The 22,500-nt window shown below is 42.0% G+C and overlaps 2 protein-coding genes across 4 annotated transcripts in view; both read left to right on the forward strand.

The window, feature by feature from the left end:
- LOC134435167 (serine/threonine-protein phosphatase 2A 56 kDa regulatory subunit delta isoform-like) overlaps positions 1 to 8,710 on the forward strand; it is a 13,077-nt gene extending 4,367 nt beyond the window's left edge. The window contains exon 4 of the mRNA XM_063184020.1: positions 8,658 to 8,710. Within this exon, the coding sequence (XP_063040090.1) occupies positions 8,658 to 8,710 (53 nt within the window). The remainder of the gene's footprint in view (positions 1 to 8,657) is intronic.
- Positions 8,711 to 11,106: 2,396 nt separating this feature from the next.
- The window catches only part of ppp2r5ca (protein phosphatase 2, regulatory subunit B', gamma a), a 34,307-nt gene continuing 22,913 nt past the window's right edge, over positions 11,107 to 22,500 (forward strand). For all 3 annotated transcript variants that reach the window (XM_063183437.1, XM_063183438.1, XM_063183439.1), the window contains exon 1: positions 11,107 to 11,316. In XM_063183437.1, the coding sequence (XP_063039507.1) occupies positions 11,223 to 11,316 (94 nt within the window). In that variant the 5' untranslated portion in view covers positions 11,107 to 11,222. The remainder of the gene's footprint in view (positions 11,317 to 22,500) is intronic.

Raw genomic sequence — 22,500 nt, forward strand, 5'->3', positions numbered from 1 at the left:
AGTTTTCCCTTGGAATCAGCATGATCCAGAACCAATTCTGGGGTGCATTTCTCAAAAACATAGTTGTCAGCCAGTTAGCAACTTTGGTAGTTGCCGATGGGAAATCGCATTGCAAACAACAACGTACTATAGCTAATGTAGCTAGCAACTATGGTTTCGAGAAATGTATTCCTCGTGGCCAAAACCTACCTATTGTTTCAATGTGCTTGCATAGTGAGGTCGTTTAGAGTTGAGAGTTCTAGAAATAGTCTGCTCTGCTGTATGGTCTGTGTCTGCATTCAGGCACTGGTAAAGTGATTGGTTATTTTGGGATCACTCAATCATATTCAAGTTCACCTACGTCTTTAATGGCACATGGAGCTCTTATTAAACAACCCCCTACCTGTTTTTATGATCATACTATGTGCTTTGTCTGTCATCTGTTGTATCAGAATTAGTGGCCGGTCATGAGAATATTATTTTCGTTATTGAATAAGTGCAATGCACCTGGCACATGATTAAAAAGGCTTGGTCTTAAATTACTTTATTTCCTGGCCCTCTGGAGGGGGTTGGGGCAGCTATTGCAGTGGCCCTGTGTGTGTGTGTGCGTGTGCATGTGTGCGTGCGTGCGTGCGTGCGTGCGTGCGTGCGTGCGTGCGTGCGTGCGTGCGTGCGTGCGTGCCTGTCTGTCTGTGTGCCTGTCTGTAGGCCTACAGTCCTTCAAGTCTCCTGTGGGTGGCGTCTGTAGCATTGGCCAGGGTTGCAGAATGCTATCTCTATCACGTAATAGCTCTTGTTCACAAATGTTTTGGGCATTAATATTTGCAAAGAAATAGGTTGTTTCATATCTAATTATTGCCTCCGCCAAGGAGGTTATATTTTCGGCCGTGTTGGTTTGTCTGTCTGTCTATTTGTTTGTCTGTCTGTCAGCAGGATAACTAAAAAAGTTATGAACGGATTTTTATGAATTTTTGTGGAGTTGTTGGAAATGACAAAAGAAACAAGTGATTACGTTTTTGTGGTGATCCGGATCACGATCAGAATCCAGGAATTTTTTGAACGATTCTTCACCATTGCAAAATAGGACAAATTTTGACATTCCAGTTTCTAACTCCTCAAAAACAAGGAAGAAAGACTTTAAATGAAAAAAAAATGGGTTGTAACCCCATAGCCTTGGCAGAGGTTTGTACTCTGAGTGCTTCCAGGTAATTATGTTCTTTATTACAGAACATTTCCCCAAAATTTGTGCCTTTGCTACTGTTAATCATGTGATTGTGAAAGGAGCTACGTAGTAGAGATGGAGGTGGAGGACATTTCAGGCACATGTTAACATGAGGTCATCACCCATTCCTTCGGTGGGTCATCCCTTACCAGTAGCATATCAAGAGAGGAATCAATGCTGTTATGTCTCAAACCATTATACTTTCACAAAGTAACTTGTCATCAATTACTGACTGCCTGTCAACCAGTTTTAACTTATTCACTGGTGTACTTATTTTCTGAGCCTAATCTGCAGGGCTTTGCAACAGCCACACGTCTTCTTTTCATTCACTTCTTCATTTTATCTTTGCTTATTTCTGCTGGCTAAAATGAACGATGCAATAGTAATGGCACACTGTACTGTATACACCACAGCATGATGTGGGCCCTAAGTAGCTACAGTAGTACAGTTGTAGCTACAATTATGAGAAAAATCTATATCACGATTATTTCAGTCAATATTGATACAGACAATATTTCTTTTTACAAACAAATAATTTTACTGAACAATTCACAAACATGTAATCAGCACCTAATTTTCAGGTCGAGCTGTTTGCTCTTTACGTTCCCACCAGCAGGGACACTGACAGGGGGTGACAAAGGGGTCAGTTGTCCCGGGCCCAGGGAGAGAGGGGGGCAAATTGGGTTGTCATTACATTGCATGTATTGAATGGGGGGCCCTTTCATATGACTTTGCCCTGGGCCCCGAAAAAAAGCTGTCAGCGGCCCTGCCCATCAGTATCATTAGACTGCAGAGAAGCTTGCTAGTGTCATTCTCCTCGGCCAGAGATGTCAGAGACCCATTCCTGCTAAGTCATGTTGCAGTATTTGGGGCTGTGAGTGACCATGGGCAGCTGTGATGAAGCTTTTAAGAGCTGGTTGCCAGTATGTGTGGCAGAGGTTCGTGAGTGGACTGAATTTAGTGGAACTCTTGTGTTGCTATTAGCGTAGCACACATACAGTAGACTGATAACAGAATGCAGCGTGACGATTTGGAATGACATTACTGTGAAATGTTGCCAGTTTGTTCTATTGAGCTATTTGACCACTGATGTAGTATGAGATTAAGACATATTATGGGGAAATTATTGTAACCCACACTGTAAGAAAATTTCCCTGCAAAATAACGGCAGTTACTGGCAATTATATTTACCTGTAATTCTACTGTTATTTCACACCAAAAATCAAATACAGCTCATTGCTGTTTAATGTATCACAGTATATAACATTTTTTCAGCAGCAATTGAACTGTTAAATAACAGTACTCTACAGAAAAATAACAGTACATTTCAGTTAAAAAGTTGAATTGTACTGTGTGATGACAGGCAAATACTGGGTCATAGTTGTATTCATGAATATGGCCATGGCAACTTCCCACCCCACCCATCATTCTCCATAACTGTGGTACCCTGGCCATGTTACCACCCCACCCTCCCATCGTTCACCATGACTGGAGTGCCTTGAGCATGATACTATGCCGCAATGCTGTATTGAGAAAATGGTTTGCGGTGGTCCTTTGAAAGTGTGGGCATGAACAAAATGTCAGAGTACGCAGTGCTATGTTACAATGATAGTGTGCAAGGTGGGCTTTTTACTGTATCTCTTGATGAGCCAATGATGAATATAGCATTGGTCAGTCTTTAAAAAATATTTTGCACCAAGTAGCACAGCAAACAAGCAGCACTACAAGCTAGCTCTCAAAGCAATGCCTAATTTGCAGCAGGCACATTATATGCCACAATGCCACAAATGATGCCACATACAGCAAGCTTTCACAAAGAGGAAAGTGTGCAAGCATGTAAGCAAGCTTGTAGGCAAACAAGTGCTATGCTGTGCCATGCAGGCCAGCCAGCAGGCAGGCAAGCAACTGAAGTGTTGATAGTCCAGATTTATATACAGGTGCAAGAGTACCATGTGACCAGAGTCATCAGGCCCTTGGCAGGTGACGCCCGTAATTGAATAATGGCATAACAGCCCTACTCAGGTGAGGCCAGGCACTGATTAGCAGTTTAGATGGGGCTGCTTGTGTGTTAAAAGTTCTTAAAATGTTTCAGCCATTCACACTTTCATCACTATCAAAATGCATGTGCTACTCACACTTTGCTGCATCAAGCACTTTTTAAGTATTGCAGTTTCCTTAGGAATTGTTTCATCATGCTTGATAGTATCAGATAATCTTTAACCAGTCAGAATGACTTCAGTTCTTCAGGTGGTATTGAAGTTTGATGGTGATCACGGACAAGTGGAGGATGAATGGGTTTCAATGGTGCTGCCTAAAATAACTTGTTATTTTCTAGAGATGCACCGGATCCGGTTCCGGTTCTGGATCCGGATCCGTCAGGATAATAGAGTTTTTCACAGGGTCCGGGTCCGGCAGGATCTTAAGCAGTGGATCCGGTATCCGGCATGTTACCTAAAAATCAGGGTCTGGTGCATGTCTAGCCTAGGCTTTTCAGTCTTTCACAACCCCAATCACTGCATGGAGTGAAATCCCTTTGGAAGCGGCTATTGAAGGCAGTGTGGCAATAAGCCAATGAGTCTAAACAATAGTTTGCGCCAACGTAATAAAAAGGGCCCACGTGTGCGAGTAGACTATATGTTTCAAACCTTTTGTAGGATCCGGTATCCGGTTCCGGATCCGGCAGGATCTTATTCAGTGGATCTGGTATCCGGCAGGATCCTAAAAATCAGGATCCGGTGCATCTCTAGTTTTTTCCACAACGGCGAATACTGCTATTGTGCAGTACTTACTGTTTTTGCTCAATATGTGACTCAAAGTAATATTTTCACAGTAGTTGTCTGTTTTTTCGAAAAGCAGTAGAATGCTGTTGCAGAATTTCCGTAAATAAACAGCTATTTGTTACAGTGCAGATCTATAGATAACCCTGCCTACTGTATGTATAGTATATGAATACACAAATTCAGTAGCCTATGTGCATTGATTTATACAGATATTACAGATGTGTGATTTCTTTTTTTAGATTTGATATAAATATGCTTCACTTTGCTTTCTGTATTGTTTATTTGACCTTTCCCTCTGCCCTCATTCTTTTTGCACACCTCTGGGCACTCTGGTACAGGCCTGTGGTGTTGCATATATTCGTCGCATTCAGGTCTATCTGGCCAACCTTAAAGGGGTATGCCACTATGCCACTAAGAGGGAGCATGTCGCTAAGCTAGTGAAAGTCAATGTATCCGTGTAGCATGCTACAATGCTACACGGATCCATTGACTTTCACTAGCTTAGCGACATATTCCCTCTTTTAACTTGTCTTAAAGCAAGACAACGCTTAACATGAAAAATAAGACACTTTACCACCTTTATAAACCCCAGCCAACGATTTTAACTGTATTAAGCCCCAAAATAGTGGCATACCCCTTTAATGACTCTTCTTTGTCTGAAAATGTAGAATTTTACTACATACGCTATATTACCAAAAGTATCCGCTAACCTGCCTTGACTCACATGAATTTAGCTGCCATCCCATTCCTAACCCATGGGGCTCAATATGATGTCGGACCACCATATGCAGCTACAGCTTCAACTCATCTGGGAAGTGTTTATAGGAATTTTTGACCATTCTTCCAAAAACGTGTTGGTGAGGTCACACACTGATGTTGGTTGAGAAGGCCCGGCTCTCACTCTCCTCTCTAATTCATCCCAAAGATGTTGTATCTGGTTCAGGTCAGGACTACAGTATGTGCAGGCCAGTCAAATGTATTCCTACCAGACCCCATCCATGTCCATGTCTCATCCATGTCTTTGGCAAATCTTTATCATGCAACCTTTAGCATGAAGTGAAAGGTCTGAAACGGTAGCTGACATGCAAACTGCTGTTTTTGAGAGATTGTGTTAAATATTATTTTGGACCAGGTACTGGTGAAACTGAAACAACAGTGCTTGTATTTTCACAAAAGTGAACTGCTGCCATCTTTTGGTGTGCGTTTGAACTGACAGTTTGTCATGTGACAATTCAAGAAACCCAAACGGGTGTCATCTCTGACAAAAGGTCTTACAAATGAAAATAAAAATTTGCCTTTGCACACCTTCAATTCCATAGAGGAACTCATTATGTCTGCTGTTCTGTCTTAATTACAGACAAAATGACGTCACTGACCCAGTAAAGTAAACGTCACCAATTAACCTCATGAAAGAGGAGTTTGTCCTCGACAGGAAGACCTGTGAGGAATTGAATTAGAGTTAAGTTGAGGCAAAAGGCAAACAATCACACAAGAAAGTAAACATGGGAATCCGTATTGTAGGGCAAATTCATTCACATGCAATACGTGTCGTGCATAACAGTTAAATATTCATAAACCTCAAATGACACAGTTAAGTTTATTCTGCCAGCTTTCCCTTAAGACTCAGATCATAATATTAGTGTTTTGTAAGGCATGCACAGATGCCGCTTTAATAATGTTGTAAGGAGCGGAACCGAATTCTCTGCACTGTGGGTAGCACTTTTAATAGCCTACTTTTATCACTTTTATAGGCTACATTAAACAATGTATTGCATCGGCTATTGGTGTGCAAGTTCCAATCCTTGATGCTTTGAATTGGTGCAACACCTGCATTGTCTTGTATTTGGCCTTTCATGTGGAACAGTCTCCCAGAGGCAGCAAGACTGAGCACATCTCTTGCAGCTTTCAAGAAACAACTAAAGACATTCCTCTTTCGAGATAATCTACTAGACTAATGCTTGAACTGGCCTTGCCCCAGGGCAGACTCCTGACATGATGTTTAGTTTAGTTTAGTTTAGTTTAGTTTAGTTTAGTTTAGTTTAGTTTAGTTTAGTTTAGTTTAGTTTAGTTTAGTTTAGTTTAGTTTAGTTTGTCTGTGTGTGTGTGTACTCGTTATTTACTCCTTATATTTAAAAAAAAACAAAAAAAAACAACAACTAACCCCTCTTTGCAACTGCACTTGTTGTTCTGTATATCTCCTGTGCACTTTGTATTTGCTTGTGATGTTGGCTTAATTGTGTCCTCTTTTGAAAGTCGCTTTGGTTATAAAGCGTCTGCCAAATGCAACGTAATGTAATGTAATGTGGCAACTACTGCTGTCCACAGACAGGAAGCCGGTGGTCCTGCCCCTGGGACTCCTGTAATTACATTATATTCTATTACACTTAGCTGATGCTTTTTATACAAAGCAACTGATACACAGTAAATGCTGTGGTGTTAATTCAACACTTACAGAGTTCATTTGAGTCCAAATGATGTCAAATCAACTCTCTAAGTGTTAAATGAACACTGCAGAATTTACTGTGTAGTTCTTTAGATACAGGGTTTTGGTCACAGGCCCTGGAGCAATGTGGGGTTAGGTGCCTTGCTCAAGGGCACTTCAGTCATGGATGAAGGTGCTGGTAAGGGTGGGATTTGAACCTGCAACCCTCTGATCTAAAGGCCAGCACTCTAACCATTGAGTCATGGCTAGCCCATCACCACCTCACTTCTTGTCCGTTTTTTTTTCAGAGTTCGCCATAGTAGATACAGAATGCTTGGATATGCAACTGCTCGATCAGTGTGTGTGTGTGTGTGTGTGTGTGTGTGTGTGTGTGTGTGTGTGTGTGTGTGTGTGTGTGTGTGTGTGTGTGTGTGTGTGTGTGTGTGTGTGTGTGTGTGTGTGTGTGTGTGTGTGTGTGTGTGCGTGAGACAGAGGTCTGTCTGTCCGAGGGATGTTGGGGGGGAGGGGGGTGACTATGTCTGTATGTGCAGGACAGATGCCTGTGTACTGAGTGAGAAATATGAAGCCATTGTGCTAAGACACAACCAAAAGGGAGTTAGAAGTTGTATGTACAGACATCAATTGACATAGTTGTGGAAGCACATGTTTTCAAAAAGACTCTGTTCCAAGCTGGATCAACCTGCTGAATTATTATCATGTAATGGCTTGGTAATGAGGACTGAGATGTCTCTGAGAACAGAGACATCTTTTTTGGTTTCGGCTTGAGTAACCTGAGAAACTGACTGACTGCACCACAACATACACCCAGGGCCGGATTAATGCACAGGCTAGATATGGCTGCAGCCTAGGGGCCACACCTGCCAGGGGGCCCCCGATTGTGCCAAAAGCAAAAAAGAAAATGCAGAATTGTGATAAGATTTTGAAAAATGCATCGGTTGTGACAAATATAACTTAAAATTAATACTGCACAAGTATGACACTGTCTCTGTAAATTTGTCATGAAATTTCCCCTCCATGGGGGCCCCAGAGCAACGTCCAGCCTAGGGGCCCGGGGCATTCTTGGGAAAGAGGAACTGGAGAGAGGTCCTGCAGCCGCGGTTTTGGATGCACACCTTGCCATAGCACAATCAAGCTTTCTCAACTGAGGCCTTGCCATAGCACAATCAAGCTTTCTCAACTGAGGCCTTGCCATAGCACAATCAAGCTTTCTTAACTGAGGCTTTGCCATAGCACAATCAACCTCTGGATTCACACCTTGCCATAGCACAATCAAGCTTTCTCAACTGAGAGGTGTTCTTTTTTTAAGTTCTGCTTTTACTCTGTCAGTGTGGATGTTTTGTTCTCTTTGCTGTGGTTGCCTGGCATGCAGATCAACATTCATTTGGTGTCAGTCACATTAGATCAGTGCTGGACAGGCCATCTGGCATAGCGGGCATTTCCCAGAGGAGCCTTGCACCCTTGTGGGCCCCTATTTTGAGAAATGTAAATATATACACTACTGTTCAAAAGTTTGGGGTCACCTTCACCATATATTTTTACATTTCTGAAAATAGGGGCCCACAAGGGTGAAAGGCCCCTCTGGGAAATGCCCGCTATGCCAGATATATATGAAAGTAGGGGCCCACAAGGGTGCGGGGCCCACCGGTGAGTCAGTTCTGCATCACAAATTATTAGGGGCCCCTTAAAGCCAAAAGTGCACGGGCCCTATTTCTCCCCCAGCCCAGCCCTGTATTAGATTGTTTGTTTGGTCAGTTGTTTTCCTCAATAGACTCACACCATGGTCGTTGTTTTCCCTGAATAAATTGGCACATTTAATTTGATTAAATTGGATTGCTGTCACATTCACCTTTGCAAATAATATTATACATTGAAGACATATCCAACTTTTAATGAATGTAAAATAGACTAAAGCTTTGCTAATGCTTCTGGCATATACTCCATCTGAAAAGGCATGTCATTGACATTTGACTAGGTTTGCTCACAGGCATGGGTCTGTCTGTTTTCTTGCATGTAAAAAAAAAGATCTCTTGGGTGTGTGTGTCACAGAAGGAAGAAAAGGAAGTACTAGCTATGCTTCTAGGAAGTTGTTTGGGCTGATGCTCAAGCTGAGTTCGGAGCGAGCTGTCTGTGTGTGTCTGTGAGTGTGGTTAGCCTCGTCAAACAGCTGAGAGGCAACTCCCAGGCGCTCCTCGCTTCTCGCCTTGTTGATTTCCTGTCTGCATTGTGCATGCAGTTGCAGCAAGGTCCAAATTACCGACTGGCCCAGACGAGTGTGAGAAGCAGTGAGGAAGTTCAAACATGTTGTTTACTGCCGGCCCCTGAGGCCTTATGAGGACGTAATGTTGAAAATGGAGAAATGCATTTATTATCAGTGGTGTTAGTTTAGGCCTAGGCCTAACATAACATTTGTATTTATGTACCTGTATCTGTATTACTATCTGTACTTGCCTACAATTTCAGCATTACATTTTGCATTTATTATTTTATAGGCTGATTGATTGTGTTGTCTGTTGTTAGGGTCAATCGGGTTCAGTAGTCGCTGAGAGTGCATGTATTATGTGCTTACCGAGACCAACAGGGGTGTGTGTGTGTGTGTGTGTGTGTGTGTGTGTGTGTGTGTGTGTGTGTGTGTGTGTGTGTGTGTGTGTGTGTGTGTGTGTGTGTGTGTGTGTGTGTGTGTGTGTGTGTGTGTGTGTGTGTCCAGCCCAGTATGTTTTCTCTTTAGTGTATGCCTACATGTGTGAAAGAGCAACATGAGCTGTCTGTGGACTGACTTCATTCTGAGAGGAAGGCAAAAATGTTCAACAGATCCAGAGGTGGAACGTAACTAAGTATTTTTACTTCGTTTCTGTACTTAAGTAGTTCTTTCTGGAATTTGTACTTACTTAAGTAAAAATAAAAAAACAGACTTTTACTTTTACTCAGTTACATTTTTTGACAATTACTTGTACTTTCTACTCCTTACATTTCTAGAAGAAGACTTTGTTACTAGTTACATTTATCCTAGGTTTCCTGTTGTGTTTCGTGGATATTTGAGTAGCCTCAGCTGCGGGCAGAGAGGTGGGACCAAGCCCCTCTTTCAAACTGACACCCAGACAGAAAAGATACTTTAAAAAAACATTAACAGGACTCCATGTTCAAATAGAACCGAAAACCGTTGCAGAAACTTTTTCCTATTGGATCAAGTAGGCAGACATACTTGTACTTTTGCACTCAAAAAGTACATTTAAAAGTTAGTACTTATGACTTTTACTTAAGTACATTTTTGGTGTACAACTTTTACTTTCACTTGAGTAATTTTTCTTCAGGGTACTTCTACTTTTACTTAAGTACACAACTTCAGTACTTCTTCCACCTCTGAACAGATCCAACAAGGACTGAATATGTGTAATCAATCAACAATAGGAAAGTGTATGAATATGGTTTAAAAGTTGGATTCACATTATTCTTGTTGACAAGCTCTTTTAACAAATAATAAAATAAAGACATAAAGCAGTTGTTTATTCAGGTTTTTGTTTGCTTTGCTTGTTTCTTTTTTTTTTGGGGGGGGGGGTTGTTTTCTGTATTTTGTTTGTTTTTTATGGTCAGGAGGGCAGGCGTGGTATTCGTGTAGGCAGAGGCGCATCTTGCCACCAGGCAAGGCATGCAGCCGCTTGGGGCCCCCAAGCCCCTATATAGTGAATAACAGTCCACACTTTCCCACAGTAGTGGCAATTTTGGTTCAAATGTTCATTCTTTTGCATTTTCGCTTGGGGCCCCACCTGACCCTAGAATCGCCTCTGCGTGTAGGCCTAAGTCTGATCAGCTTCAGAGACATTGACAGAACCACACCTAAATAACCTTTGGGGAAAAGTAGAAGCTGTTTGGCGTTTCATGTAGCTACATGCATTCAAATCTTTTTTGTGGTTTCAGCCATTACTCAGTTAAGAGTTGGCTACTCATCTCACCATTCATTTAGGACCTGGTCTTATTTAAACTTGAAATAGCCTGACAGCCTACAGCCGAAATGGTGGTGCATCAGTATTGTCTTTAAGAGTTTAAGACATAAAATAAGTAAAGTGCTTACATGATGTTTTATTTTATAGGCTGATCTTGTGTAGGAAGCCTAGCAGTTTATTACAGAAAATTGCATTATTATTAGATTATATGTTGTTATAGGCCTATCATAAACAGTCTATTGGGCCTAACTGTGTCTTTATGGTTTATGCATATTTGAACAATATGTAGCCCGTGTCATATCTGTCTATTTTATATGATCTTGTGTAGAAAGCCTAACAGTTTATTACAGAAAAATGCATTGTTATTAGCCTATGTATAGCCCTATGTTGTTATAGGCCTATCATAAACAGTCTATTGGGCCTATGTGTCTTTATGGGTTATGCCCAGGCTATTTGAACAATGTGAAGCAAGTGTCATATGTGAGCTAAATGAAATTATAGTTTGCATTACATTGATCTTGTGTTCGTGGGAAAGTTTGGGATGGACAATTTTCATTTTGGAGAAAGGCGCAAAATCTTGAGTCTTCTTGACAGCCTCAAATGAATGGCGGAAGAGAATGAACGGAGTGTAATTCCCGCCTCCCGCTTCCGCTCAGCCAATAGCATTCGAGCCGTGTGAGCAGGTCTATTACATCACCCTTTCTAGTTGCAGTCGGCCAATCACTGTCATCGTTCCCAGTGACATCACTAACTAGCCAGTTCCCTCCAGCAGCCAGAGCTTCATTTTCTGATCTGCTTTTGTGCTAAAATGGAGGCTGGTTCCTTGCCTTAAGTAGATTCCTTGGTTGAGTAGGTTATATATGTTGACATGCAATAAAGCCGGAGACAGGATGGTTGTAGACGCACCAAACTCCAACGGGCCTTTTCAGCCAGTGCCCCTAATGCACTTCAGAGGTAGGCTGAACACTTTTATTGTCATTTGTCTGATCCTGTGGAGATCATCACCCTCCTGTCGTTATTTTACTTTTGGCGTGTGCGCACTGTGTTAAAAATATTATTATCAGTAAGACGTATTTGCTTAGTGTGTATATTTTCAGTCGAGCGATTGCTGGCTTTGTTGTTGTGAAGAGGGCGGCGAGCTAGCTGGCTAATGTTGCTAGTAGTGGTAACATTGTAGCCTAACATCGTTCGAACGTTGCATGCAGAGAGCTGAGAGGAGAGTTGGCTGTAAAAAAAAAATGCTAGTTACAACCCTCTGCCCATCCCCCAGCCTGCCTGCTGATGTCAAAGGAAGTGAGATCACAGCCCTGGGTAGGCTTGTGTGTTGAATTGATCTGCGTGTTCATATAGTGTTGTGTATTGGAGACATATCTGGAACAATCTAGTAATTTTAGGGTCTTTATTGCAAAGGAATGACAGGGAATTGCATGATATGTGGAGGTAAACCACAGTCCATTGCCCCTGCTTTCCTTCCTTAAACATCATCCAAGCCCCCACCCCCTACCCGCCTGTGCTTCTGTCTGTTGACTGGGATTTGCTGTACACTCCAGTTCACCTGGTTGCAAATTGGCTGGACCATGTAGCCAGCAGCAACCCGTTTTTGGTGTCTTATTTTCTCCCTTCTCTGTCTGTCTCCCCCATCACTTGTTTGCTCTGCCTCCAAAGAGAGGAGCAGACTAATCGGAGTGTAGGAGAGGGCGTTGGGTGGGCTACTGTCTACAGATAGACAAAATGGACAAAGACAGGGAAATAACTAATATCACATATTGGTGTACGAAATGGCGTAAGAGATGGGCAGCTAAGCAAAGCCATTCAATTGCTAGCACTGCTGTGGCAGGCCTTCATTTAACAGCTACAGTATTGACTGGCATATTGACCGTCAGTGCTGAGCCTCCCAGCCCCCCAGTATCAGATTGCATCATTTGTAGGAAAATTATGGTCCTTTTTGTTGAATTGCTGCAGTGTTTATTTAAAAAAACAAAAAAAGCCAAGAGAGGTTAAAACAAGAAAGCAAATGGATAACACTCTGCATCGCAAGTGGCAAGAGTGAATGCTGAACAGTCTGAACTTTCACTCTCACGTGGCTGGCATACATTGCAGTGCAAGAGGACGCCTCTGTGTGTTTGTGTGCCTCTGCTTGCGTGATTGCGTGCGTGCTTGTGTGTTCTTCACCTCGTCTGGATTGTGAGTCCTCTGGCCATGGTGTGTGGAGGGAGCGAAGGCAACCAGCTAAAGCACCTAGAACGTAGCCAGGCCATGCCCTCCTAGTGACGCAACACTTTCACCGTTGCAACTAGTCAGGTCAAGAGCAAAGGAAGTACTTTCTGAACTCCCGAAAAATCGGGAACTCCTCCCACTTTGTCGGGACAGAAACAACCATTAGCAAACCAAGGGAGTCGTGTCAACCATGACATTTGGGAAATGTTAATTGTTATGCTCTTGATCAGACCAAGTCTCGAAGAGATTTGAAAGTCAATGATAATCTAAACGGCTACCTAAAACGGGCCATTAGCCCCGGCCGGCCCGGCAGCACAGTTCAAGGGGTATGCCACTATTTTGGGGCTTAATACAGTTAAAATCGTTGGCCAGGGTTTATATAGGTGGTAAAGTGTCTTATTTTTCATGTAAGCCGTTGTCTTGTTTTAAGACAAGTTAAAAAAGGGAGCATGTCGCTAAGCTAGTGAAAGTCAATGGATCCGTGTAGCATGTAGCAATGCTACATGGATGCATTGACTTTCACTAGCTTAGCGACATACTCCCTCTTTTAACTTGTCTTAAAGCAAGACAACGCTTCACATGAAAAATAAGACACTTTACCACCTTTATAAACCCCAGCCAAAGATTTTAACTGTATTAAGCCCCAAAATAGTGGCATACCCCTTTCAGGCATTCCAGAAAGTAAATAGTATACATACAGGCCACAAAACACCCTTAGGTTACACAACCGCACCACGACCCTCCCTCCACCTCCACCCCTCTCTCCACCTCTGCCATGGTATTTTAGGCATGTGCCGAAACATTATCAGCGTTATGTAATTCGATCCATCTGGCCGATTGACATATTTATACACGTCAAGGTGGTCAGAGAGCATGAGGGTGCGTGAGAACTGACGCCACAAAAACACATGTTGGCCTCTGGAAGTAATACGGGCCTATCCTGGCCATCGGCGGCCGGGGCTTGTTCTGCGTGACTGTGGCACCAATGCCACTGGAAACTAGCCTGGCAATTTCCATGCTGCCTTTCGCACACTTTCCGATCTGCTTGACATGCTGGAAAAAAGTCTGTGATGATGGTCTGAAGGACCGAAAGCGTTTGCACTACACTGGGTAGCACTTTCTTTATTTTCCTCATGCATTAAATGTCTTTGTGCATCGGCATCAGTGGTGTGCGAGTTCCTCTTTGCTACATAATACAAAGTCCCATGGTCACATTCGAAACTCAATCACAGTATGGGGAGAAAAGCAAGACGTATTTGACAAGTTGTAGTTTGTTTACCAATTACCAGCATTGCGGCCTCACTGACTAAATTCATAACCTGAATCTTTCACTGTTAACTTGGCACACAATTTCTGAGAATACAGGACTGTTGGGGAAATGACTTTTTTGTGTGTTATGGAAATCTCTTCAAACTATGTAGGCTAGTTGGTGAAGCTGGTATGGATGATATAATGTGTCAAATCCCCCTCTCCTGTCTAACATCCTCTTGATCAGCTTTCTAGGTCTAAAAGTCTATAGGCCATGTACAGTATATCACGAAAGTGAATACACCCCTCACAGTTTTGCAGATTTTTGAGTATATATTTTCATAGGAAAGCATTACAGAAATGTAACTTTGACACAATGATTAGTGACCTTTTAACAACATATTTAACCGCTTAAATTTCTTGTTCACTCAGAAAAAAACAAAATACAGCCATTAATGTTTGAACATGTACTGACAAAAGTGAGTACACCCCAGATTAAAATCCGGTAGAGAAGGGGCTATGTTGGCTCGAATCGTGTCGAAATGAAACGAAATGAAAAGGGATGACAAGGGTGGTCATCAGTGTGCGTTTCAACCTTTCTTTGCATTGAACTTTTAAATTTTGAGTCTGCATCTGGCTTAAATAGATTGGTGTGAGATTTGAATGCAATCCTATGGAGAATATCACGATCTGCTTCAGTAGTCACAGTGCATGTTGACATGCATGTTTCTTTTAGGTGTATTTCAGATTGCCAATGTTGACCGCATTCATGCATCCCCAAACCATGTCAGTCCCACTACCATGCTTGGCTTATGAGAGGATACACCTTTTTTGTACAACTCACTTGTTTACCACCACACATGCTTGACACCATCTAAAGCAAATTTGTTTATCTTGGTCTCTTCAGATCACACAACATGGTTCCAGTGATCCATATCCTTGGTCTGTTCATCTCTCTTGAGACCAAGATAAACAAATTTGCTTTAGATGGTGTCAAGCATGTGTGGTGGTAAACAAGTGAGTTGTACAAAAAAGGTGTATCCTCTCATAAGCCAAGCATGGTAGTGGGACTGACATGGTTTGGGGATGCATGAATGCTGTCAACATTGGCAATCTGAAATACACCTAAAAGAAACATACATGTCAACATGCACTGTGACTACTGAAGCAGATCATGATATTATCCATAGGATTGCATTCAAATCTCACACCAATCTATTTAAGCCAGATGCAGACTCAAAATTTAAAAGTTCAATGCAAAGAAAGGTTGAAACGCACACTGATGACCTCCCTTGTCATCCCTTTTCATTTCGTTTTATTTCGAGACGATTCGAGCCAACATAGCCCCTTCTCTACCGGATTTTAATCTGGGGTGTACTCACTTTTGTGAGTACATGTTCAAACATTAATGGCTGTATTTTGTTTTTTTTCTGAGTGAACAAGAAATTTAAGCGGTTAAATATGTTGTTAAAAGGTCACTAATCATTGTGTCAAAGTTACATTTCTGTAATGCTTTCCTATGAAAAGATATACTCAAAAATCTGCAAAACTGTGAGGGGTGTATTCACTTTCGTGATATACTGTAGCTAGCTGGCTCCACTGTCAAGAGAGTTGCATGGAATGTGCAGCACTTTCAAAAAGTGAAATTGTAGACCATTGGTAGCATTAGAGGAGGGTTTATGTTGATTGAAGGCCTACCGCACTTATGCACTAATTAGCCTACTGGTGAAATGTGCACTGATCAAGTAGATCCAGCCTGATCTCACAGAATTCCTTGGAATGGACTCGGATCTTTGGGACACAAAATCTGTGTCAGTTTCATAGATTTAGCCAAAATTCTGTGCCCCTGGACACGGAATTGTGGTCCATGATGGACTCACGGAAGTGCTTTCTATATTCCCACAGCACTGTGTTAAGTCTATCATTGGTACCGGTAATTAAGTCATATTTGAAAACCACAAAACACAAAAGTATGACTGAGAAACTGTTTTGTGACTTCAAACCTTGATCTCAATTTATTGAGCAAGAGAAACCGCATTGTCGCAGCTAAATGAGATAAGCCATTGTACTTAGTCATAGACCAAATCAAATATTTTGAGTTTACTTATCGGCTCGGGCATCTTAGTTATGAACACGGGTACCAAGTGTACCGTCTTATCATGTGATGCTAAATGAATGCTAGAATGGTTAGCCTGAATGTCATTTTGCATGCCACAATACAAGCTAACCTCCTGTGTACAGTGATGATATGACTCCTGTCAGCGCTGCCTGCAGGTTTAGTGTTGTGGCTACTGGCTGTCTCCCGTGATATGTGATGTGTGTCATGCCTTGAATGGCATGTGTGTCAGGACAGAGTCATATTTCGAGGGAGGGGGGACAGCTAGCTAGGCTACTTGCCTAATGACCTGAAATTTTCTAAACAAGTTGAAGTAGCTCCTTCTGGGCAGGCTGTCGTGGTAGAAGAAAAGTGGCCAGAAGTGCATAGGCCTGTATGTGTGGATGCTATGAGTTATTTTTGTGTTGTTTTTTTCCACCACAGCTAGCATTCTGCTAGAGTTTGCCCCATACAGTTTGCTGACTCATAAAAATGTTTGTAAACATGAGAAATCTATCTACAGGCCTACCCACCTTTATGTTTGGCAGCCTTGGAAGCCACATTTTCATCAGTTTGCTCCTCAAAGTGTAACATCAGAAATTAGCCTTTTGGCCTAATTTTATCATGTGGATGCTTTTTTTGGGAAAGTGGCTTTGAAGTTTGTACGTTCTTTATGTGTGCTGTCGTGTCAGCAGGTTACTTTCAGGTGTTTTCCTCTGCATTGCCCATTTTCATTTTGCATTGTTTAGGCTCATGTGCCTTGATCAGTGTTTCCAACATTCACATAGATAAAAAAAAAATACGGACTTGGGCTCTCAGTGGAATTTGTGGGTCCAAAATTGATGTAGGATCAGTCAAACAGAACTCAAAGACGTGCAAAATGGCATTGTCATTCAGTGTAACGGATACCTTCTGCTGACTGTAACTGTAAAAAGCATGACTCTTTTTATTTTATTTTTTCCAGTGAATTCATGAAAGCCTCGGCTGTCATCCATTCACTTGAAACAATTTAAAAATCAAAAAGTATAAACTTTTCTTGAAAGGGAAAGCATGAAGTTTTACCCAAGTGCATTTTTTTTTATCACAGTCAACTGTGCAAAATGATCCAAAGTTTTTTTTAGCCTAGCATGTAATTGCATTGTCAAAAAAACTGTTTCAGAAAAAATTAAGAATTTTTGAGGGCCGTTGATTGTGTGCAGGGTGCAAGTGTGCAGGGCTTCCTTCACCATATCTTGAAGTTATTTTGTGTCTCTCGAGTGTACACTTCAATGGCTGTCAGACCCAACACTGTAGCTTTTGCCTGCTGTGGTTGGTGTCTTTCCAACACCATAGCTTTGATTTCATCAGATCTAAAAAGATCTTGGGTTCTTCACTCCAGACCAGAGGGAGACAATGGTAGTTGGAGTTTCCCAATTGGGCTTTTAGAGCAGTGGTTCCCAACCTATGGGTCGGGACCCCCCTTATGGGTCGCCAAAGATCCACAGGGGGTCGCGGAGCCCTCTTGATTTCAAGGGGTTTCGTTTTGAATATATATAGCCCATGTTGAATAAAAGACAAAGCATTTAACTAATAAATGCATAGACGCAACAAATTGTAAGTGCTACATTAAACATTCATTTTATATTTGACCAAAGACGAATTGAGGAATAAAATAACTAAAATAAGTTTTCGCAGGAAACGAAGGGCATCTTGTGACTCCGTCTCGTGCGGGCGCTCCCGTGGTTGGGTCACCAAAGTTTACAATAGTAAAAACATGGGTCCCTTGTGAAAAAGGTTGGGAACCACTGATGTAGAGTACAGTATAGGGTCCCAGTAGCCTTCCTTTTTGACAGAATTAGCCTTTTTTAACTGTAGGAGGGCTTTTCTGTGACTTCATTATGAGAGGCTTCTGTGGAAAACACCCACACGCACCATTACTCCTCCTCAGTGCAGTGTATTGTGTCATGGGAAATACTCACCCCTGTTTAGATTTCTATGTACTTTCTTAGATAACAGCAGTCAACTTGCATACGGGTCATTTCACATGAAATCAAGACACTTTCGGACCCGACCGACACAGATTTCAATCATACTTGCTGTGCCTGTAGCAAGGTAGTAGCAAGGTAGTAGCAAGGTAGCACCCCAGAACTGCATTTGTGTGAATCTGACACCAATATTAAGGGAGAAACAGACCAGCAAAGGTTTACATATTAGGGTAGGACACTATGCATTCAGCCTTGATTATATCAGTCAGTGTAAGTCACAAAAAGATGTCTGAGGTGTTGTTTGAAAGCTCTTTTCTGGCTCTACAAATTACACACACAGCATGGAATACAACAACCTTCATAATATGAATCATGATACATTTAAAATTAAAAGATGAATATCAAAAAAACTTATTTTTTAAAATGGTCGGTTTCTTGTCTAAACAAAACCCTTAAACAACACCTGAACATGGGGTGTTCTTTTTAAAAAAAAGCTGTGTAGCAGTAAAGTATTCTGTACAGCAACTTGCACTACACAAAGGGGAAGAAAACCCTTCTTTTTATTCTTATTTTACCTGTTAGAGTTTAAAACAGTCAAGTCAAGTTGCGTTTATTTGTCCCAGTTTGGGAAACTGTTTTGCAGCAGTAGTAGCACACAGACACACACACAGACTTCCACAATACATATTTAAAAACACATAATAAGTAAGGGATAAGGGATTAAAATAATAAAAAGTGCTTGAATACATACATTGAATTAGGAGTTGCACACTGTAGGAGTACGATTTAAAAAGATAAGATGCTACAGTGAGGTGCACAGTATAAAAGACCTGCCTAAAACATGAATACATAAATTAAAAACACACCTGACCTATAGATAGATTTCATGTTTACTAACAGCGCGCCTGCGCACGGCGACAAGGGGCAGAAAGGCTTCTACGGCCATAGAACAACAGTATACAGCTCTGTTAAAATCTACGTGTGTTACTTTTTGTTATTTTGCTAGTTGCTCTTTTTTTAAATAAAAAACGGCCGGTACACACTCTCCCGACCCATCCCCAATCGTAATTTTGCCACCTAGAGCCTTTCCTAGGTCTAGGTTTCATGATAAAAAAGGCAGGATATTTACAGTGCTAATAGCATTACATCTGAAGGCTGCCAATGGGCTGACACTGATGTTGGTAAAACGTGCTTGATCAAAGGTGACAACGTTTCTTCTCCGATGTTTTTGTACACTACATTGAGGGAAAGGGGGGTGTGAGCGAGAGGGCAAAGGATCTTGCTTGGATGTAAAACGATCATTCATGTGCCATAACAGGAGTGCTTACAACTTCAGGCAGTGTGCTGTTTGTGCTTGGTGCAGACTTGACGAGATACATACAAAATGTAAACATCTGCTTGTGCGACTTTTGGCAGATAGTTGTTCATAGAATATATGTTCATACACTTGATTAACCGGCATTTAAACGGAAAGGCGACCGTACCAAATAAATAACCTGGTGAATTTGAACATCTAATAACTACACGTTAGCTAGCTAGCTAGCAGCGAACGTTAGCGTGTTAGCTGGACAACTAACCACTACCTCCAAGTCAGACATGAGTCTCCCATCTTACATAAAATGTAAATTTAAGTTGAAAGGGGGTATTGTTGAATATATGACCTGACATATAAACCATTTGAAACAGTACAGCTTGGTAGCAATGCTACCTACCGAATCTCAATAAGCGTTGCTAGCTAGCTAGCGCGCTACATTACCTGGACAAAATCAGCCCATTTCTGATGTTGCATTGCTACTAGATCTCAAGACTCTACTTGTAGATTAATCTACATTTTGTATTTCAATTGTAAAGAGATTAAAAACGGACAACAGATCTCTAATAACTTAAACATCTGTGTCATAACATTGCAATCGTTTATGCTAGCTTTCGCTAGCTAGCACTACCACTAGTGTGTGATCTTGCGCAAGTTACCATTTTTAAAACAACTAGGATCTAATTACAGTTGGTAATTCGGTTATTAACAATATGAATGCCCTCTCCAGTGTATAATCAATAGCATTAAGACAGTGCTAAAGTATGTTACAATAACAATACATCAAAATGCTATGGTGCAACAACCTGCTTTATCACAAAAAACCTTTAAACTCATTAAAACCTACATTTCCTAAAAAACGGATGCCCTGTGCAAGGTATACAAATCATCCCGATCACATAACTAACTCTGCAAATACAGTTGAAAATAGATCAGCATCTTAAAATCCCACTTTCTTAGACAAGTTATCCACAGCGTCGATAGAAAACAATATTGAACTGCGCGGCTTTCTGCCCCTCGCATGCGCAGTTGTTACCTTTTGTTACCGTGTGACGTTGCCTGGAAATCTATCTATGGCTATCTGCGGTTCTTAGTGGAATTAAGCCGCTGGATGGCGGGTATAAAAGAGTTCTTGTATCGATATGTCCGGGCTGGTGGATATTTAAAACGGGAACCAGAGGGTAAAAGCTGAAATTCCCTGTGCAGGGGATAGGTGTAGTTGCTGCTCATTCTGCTGTGAGACATTGTCCTTTTTGACAGATGTATGTCTCACGTTTTGGCCCATACTGTACGTCAGTCAGGAAGCCTTACTAATGCATGAGGCTACTTGGAAGATTGGTGTTAAACAGTTCTGTGAAGGCTCAGGTCACTAATGACTTCCGTAAACTCATATCGCTGCTTGCTTGGCCCTCTGCATTATTCACTGCATAAATTAAACTTCCCCTCCGCCCTCCTGTTACATGTCGTACAGTTCACAGTCTCAGGCAGTGTTGCCAAATTGAGCTGTTTTCCAGCCCAATTGGGCTGCTTGGGAAGGCCGTCTGCAGGTAGAAAATGAGCAGAACGGGCATTATTTTCTGCAATTTATGGCTGTAGAAGTCAATAAAATTCTGTGGGATTTGGTGCTTCTACACAGATTTTGAGACTTTTTTGGACTGGAAATCATCAGTTTCATCTGGCAACCTGGCTCAGGGAACGGTCCAGGCTGTCCAGGCATGTGGTGCCGGTGCCATTGATCTTGGTTTGGTGATGAATAGCTTCCTGTGCACAGATTTGTTTTGGTTCCTCTTATGCACAATACAATACAATACTACTTGGCTTTGTTTTTTGTGTACTGTAACCGGGCAAGATGAAGCGACCGAGAATCGCTGGACTGTGCAGCAAGAGTGATACAAGCGATTGAAGCTACAGAGTATGTCTGTTAAAAGCAGAATGCAAGCATTTCAACATTCCCATTGGCTGTGGCGGCTGTCACCGGACTGCATCATAGCTAATTTGCATAGTATTCGTTCAGGTCCAACAGCAAACTGTCGCTCAAGTCACGCTAATCTCCTCTAGTTGCCTGAATTGTCTTTGTTGCGCGACTCAATGCAATGTCAATTATTTCCGTCGCTGGATTCGCTCATGTCGTACTTGGTCTATTCATGCCTTAAGGTACAAGCCTGGTTAGCCCTACTTCAAAGTTCTGCTAGCATTGCCAGTGTTGCCAGATTGGGCTGTTTCCCGCCCAATTGGGCTGCTTAGGATGTCTGTGTGCGGGTAAAAATGCCATTTAGCAGAAAAACCCGACCAATTTTTGCCATAGAAATCAATAGAATCGGGCGGGATTTTGTGCTTCTAGGCGGGTTTTGAGCATTTTTTGGGCTGGAAATCATCAGCCTCATCTGGCAACCCTGTCTGGCCAAATCCATTTCTCAGAGGGAGTTCTTAACTTGCAGTTTTCATATCTGCCTCTGTAAGCTGCACGCATGCAATCAGACCACTCCTTCCTTTGAATTTAGATAGCAGCAGGGCAACAATGCCAGTCAATCCTGCTAACTAGTGGTGTAGTCAATTTTTTTGAGGTCGGTATACTGTATATTTGAGCATTTTTGTGGTTGGTATACTGTGCTTTTCTAAATACCGAATCAATCAATTATAGGTGGGTATACTGAAATCCCTCACATTTTCAGGTGGGTGTAACGCACCTGCGTTCTACATGGGGCACCTAAGTCACGCCCTCTACTTCCTGGTTCATGGGGCAGAGGGAGTCAAAAAATGATTACTGGGCTTGAAAATGAGTGATTTGTGGTGCATAGGTGGAGGTCCAAGGTTTGGATTGGTGTCAAAAAAGCACTCATTTTCAAGCCCAGTAATTATTTTTTGACTCCCCCTGCCCCATGAACCAGGAAGTAGAGGGCGTGACTTAGGTGCCCCATAGTCTACACCAGTGTTTCTAGAGGTGCTCCGATTGCTCGGCTGCCGATCATGACCGGCCGATAATGGCCAAAAATAGCCTGATCGGTGATCGGAAAAACATGCCGATCAAAAAACCGATCGAGAGATATTAAATTCCTCACGCAACCATTTGCCTTTACACCTGGCGCTGCATGTAGGCGCTGGCTCTGCACAGCTGCAACTGCACCAAAAGAAGGCATCTTTGCTTGTCTATAACTTTTCGCCATTCCCCCCTTCATTTCCCCCATTCATAACCATATCTGCATCAACGATCTGATTTTCCGATCCATGCGCCGTTTACCTGACAATGTAATTTGCGATTGAGTACTCGCCAGTGAGCCATTTTACGTTATAACCTGTGTAGT

This window comes from Engraulis encrasicolus, chromosome 19, assembly GCF_034702125.1.
Source record: "Engraulis encrasicolus isolate BLACKSEA-1 chromosome 19, IST_EnEncr_1.0, whole genome shotgun sequence".
Lineage (NCBI taxonomy): Eukaryota > Metazoa > Chordata > Actinopteri > Clupeiformes > Engraulidae > Engraulis > Engraulis encrasicolus.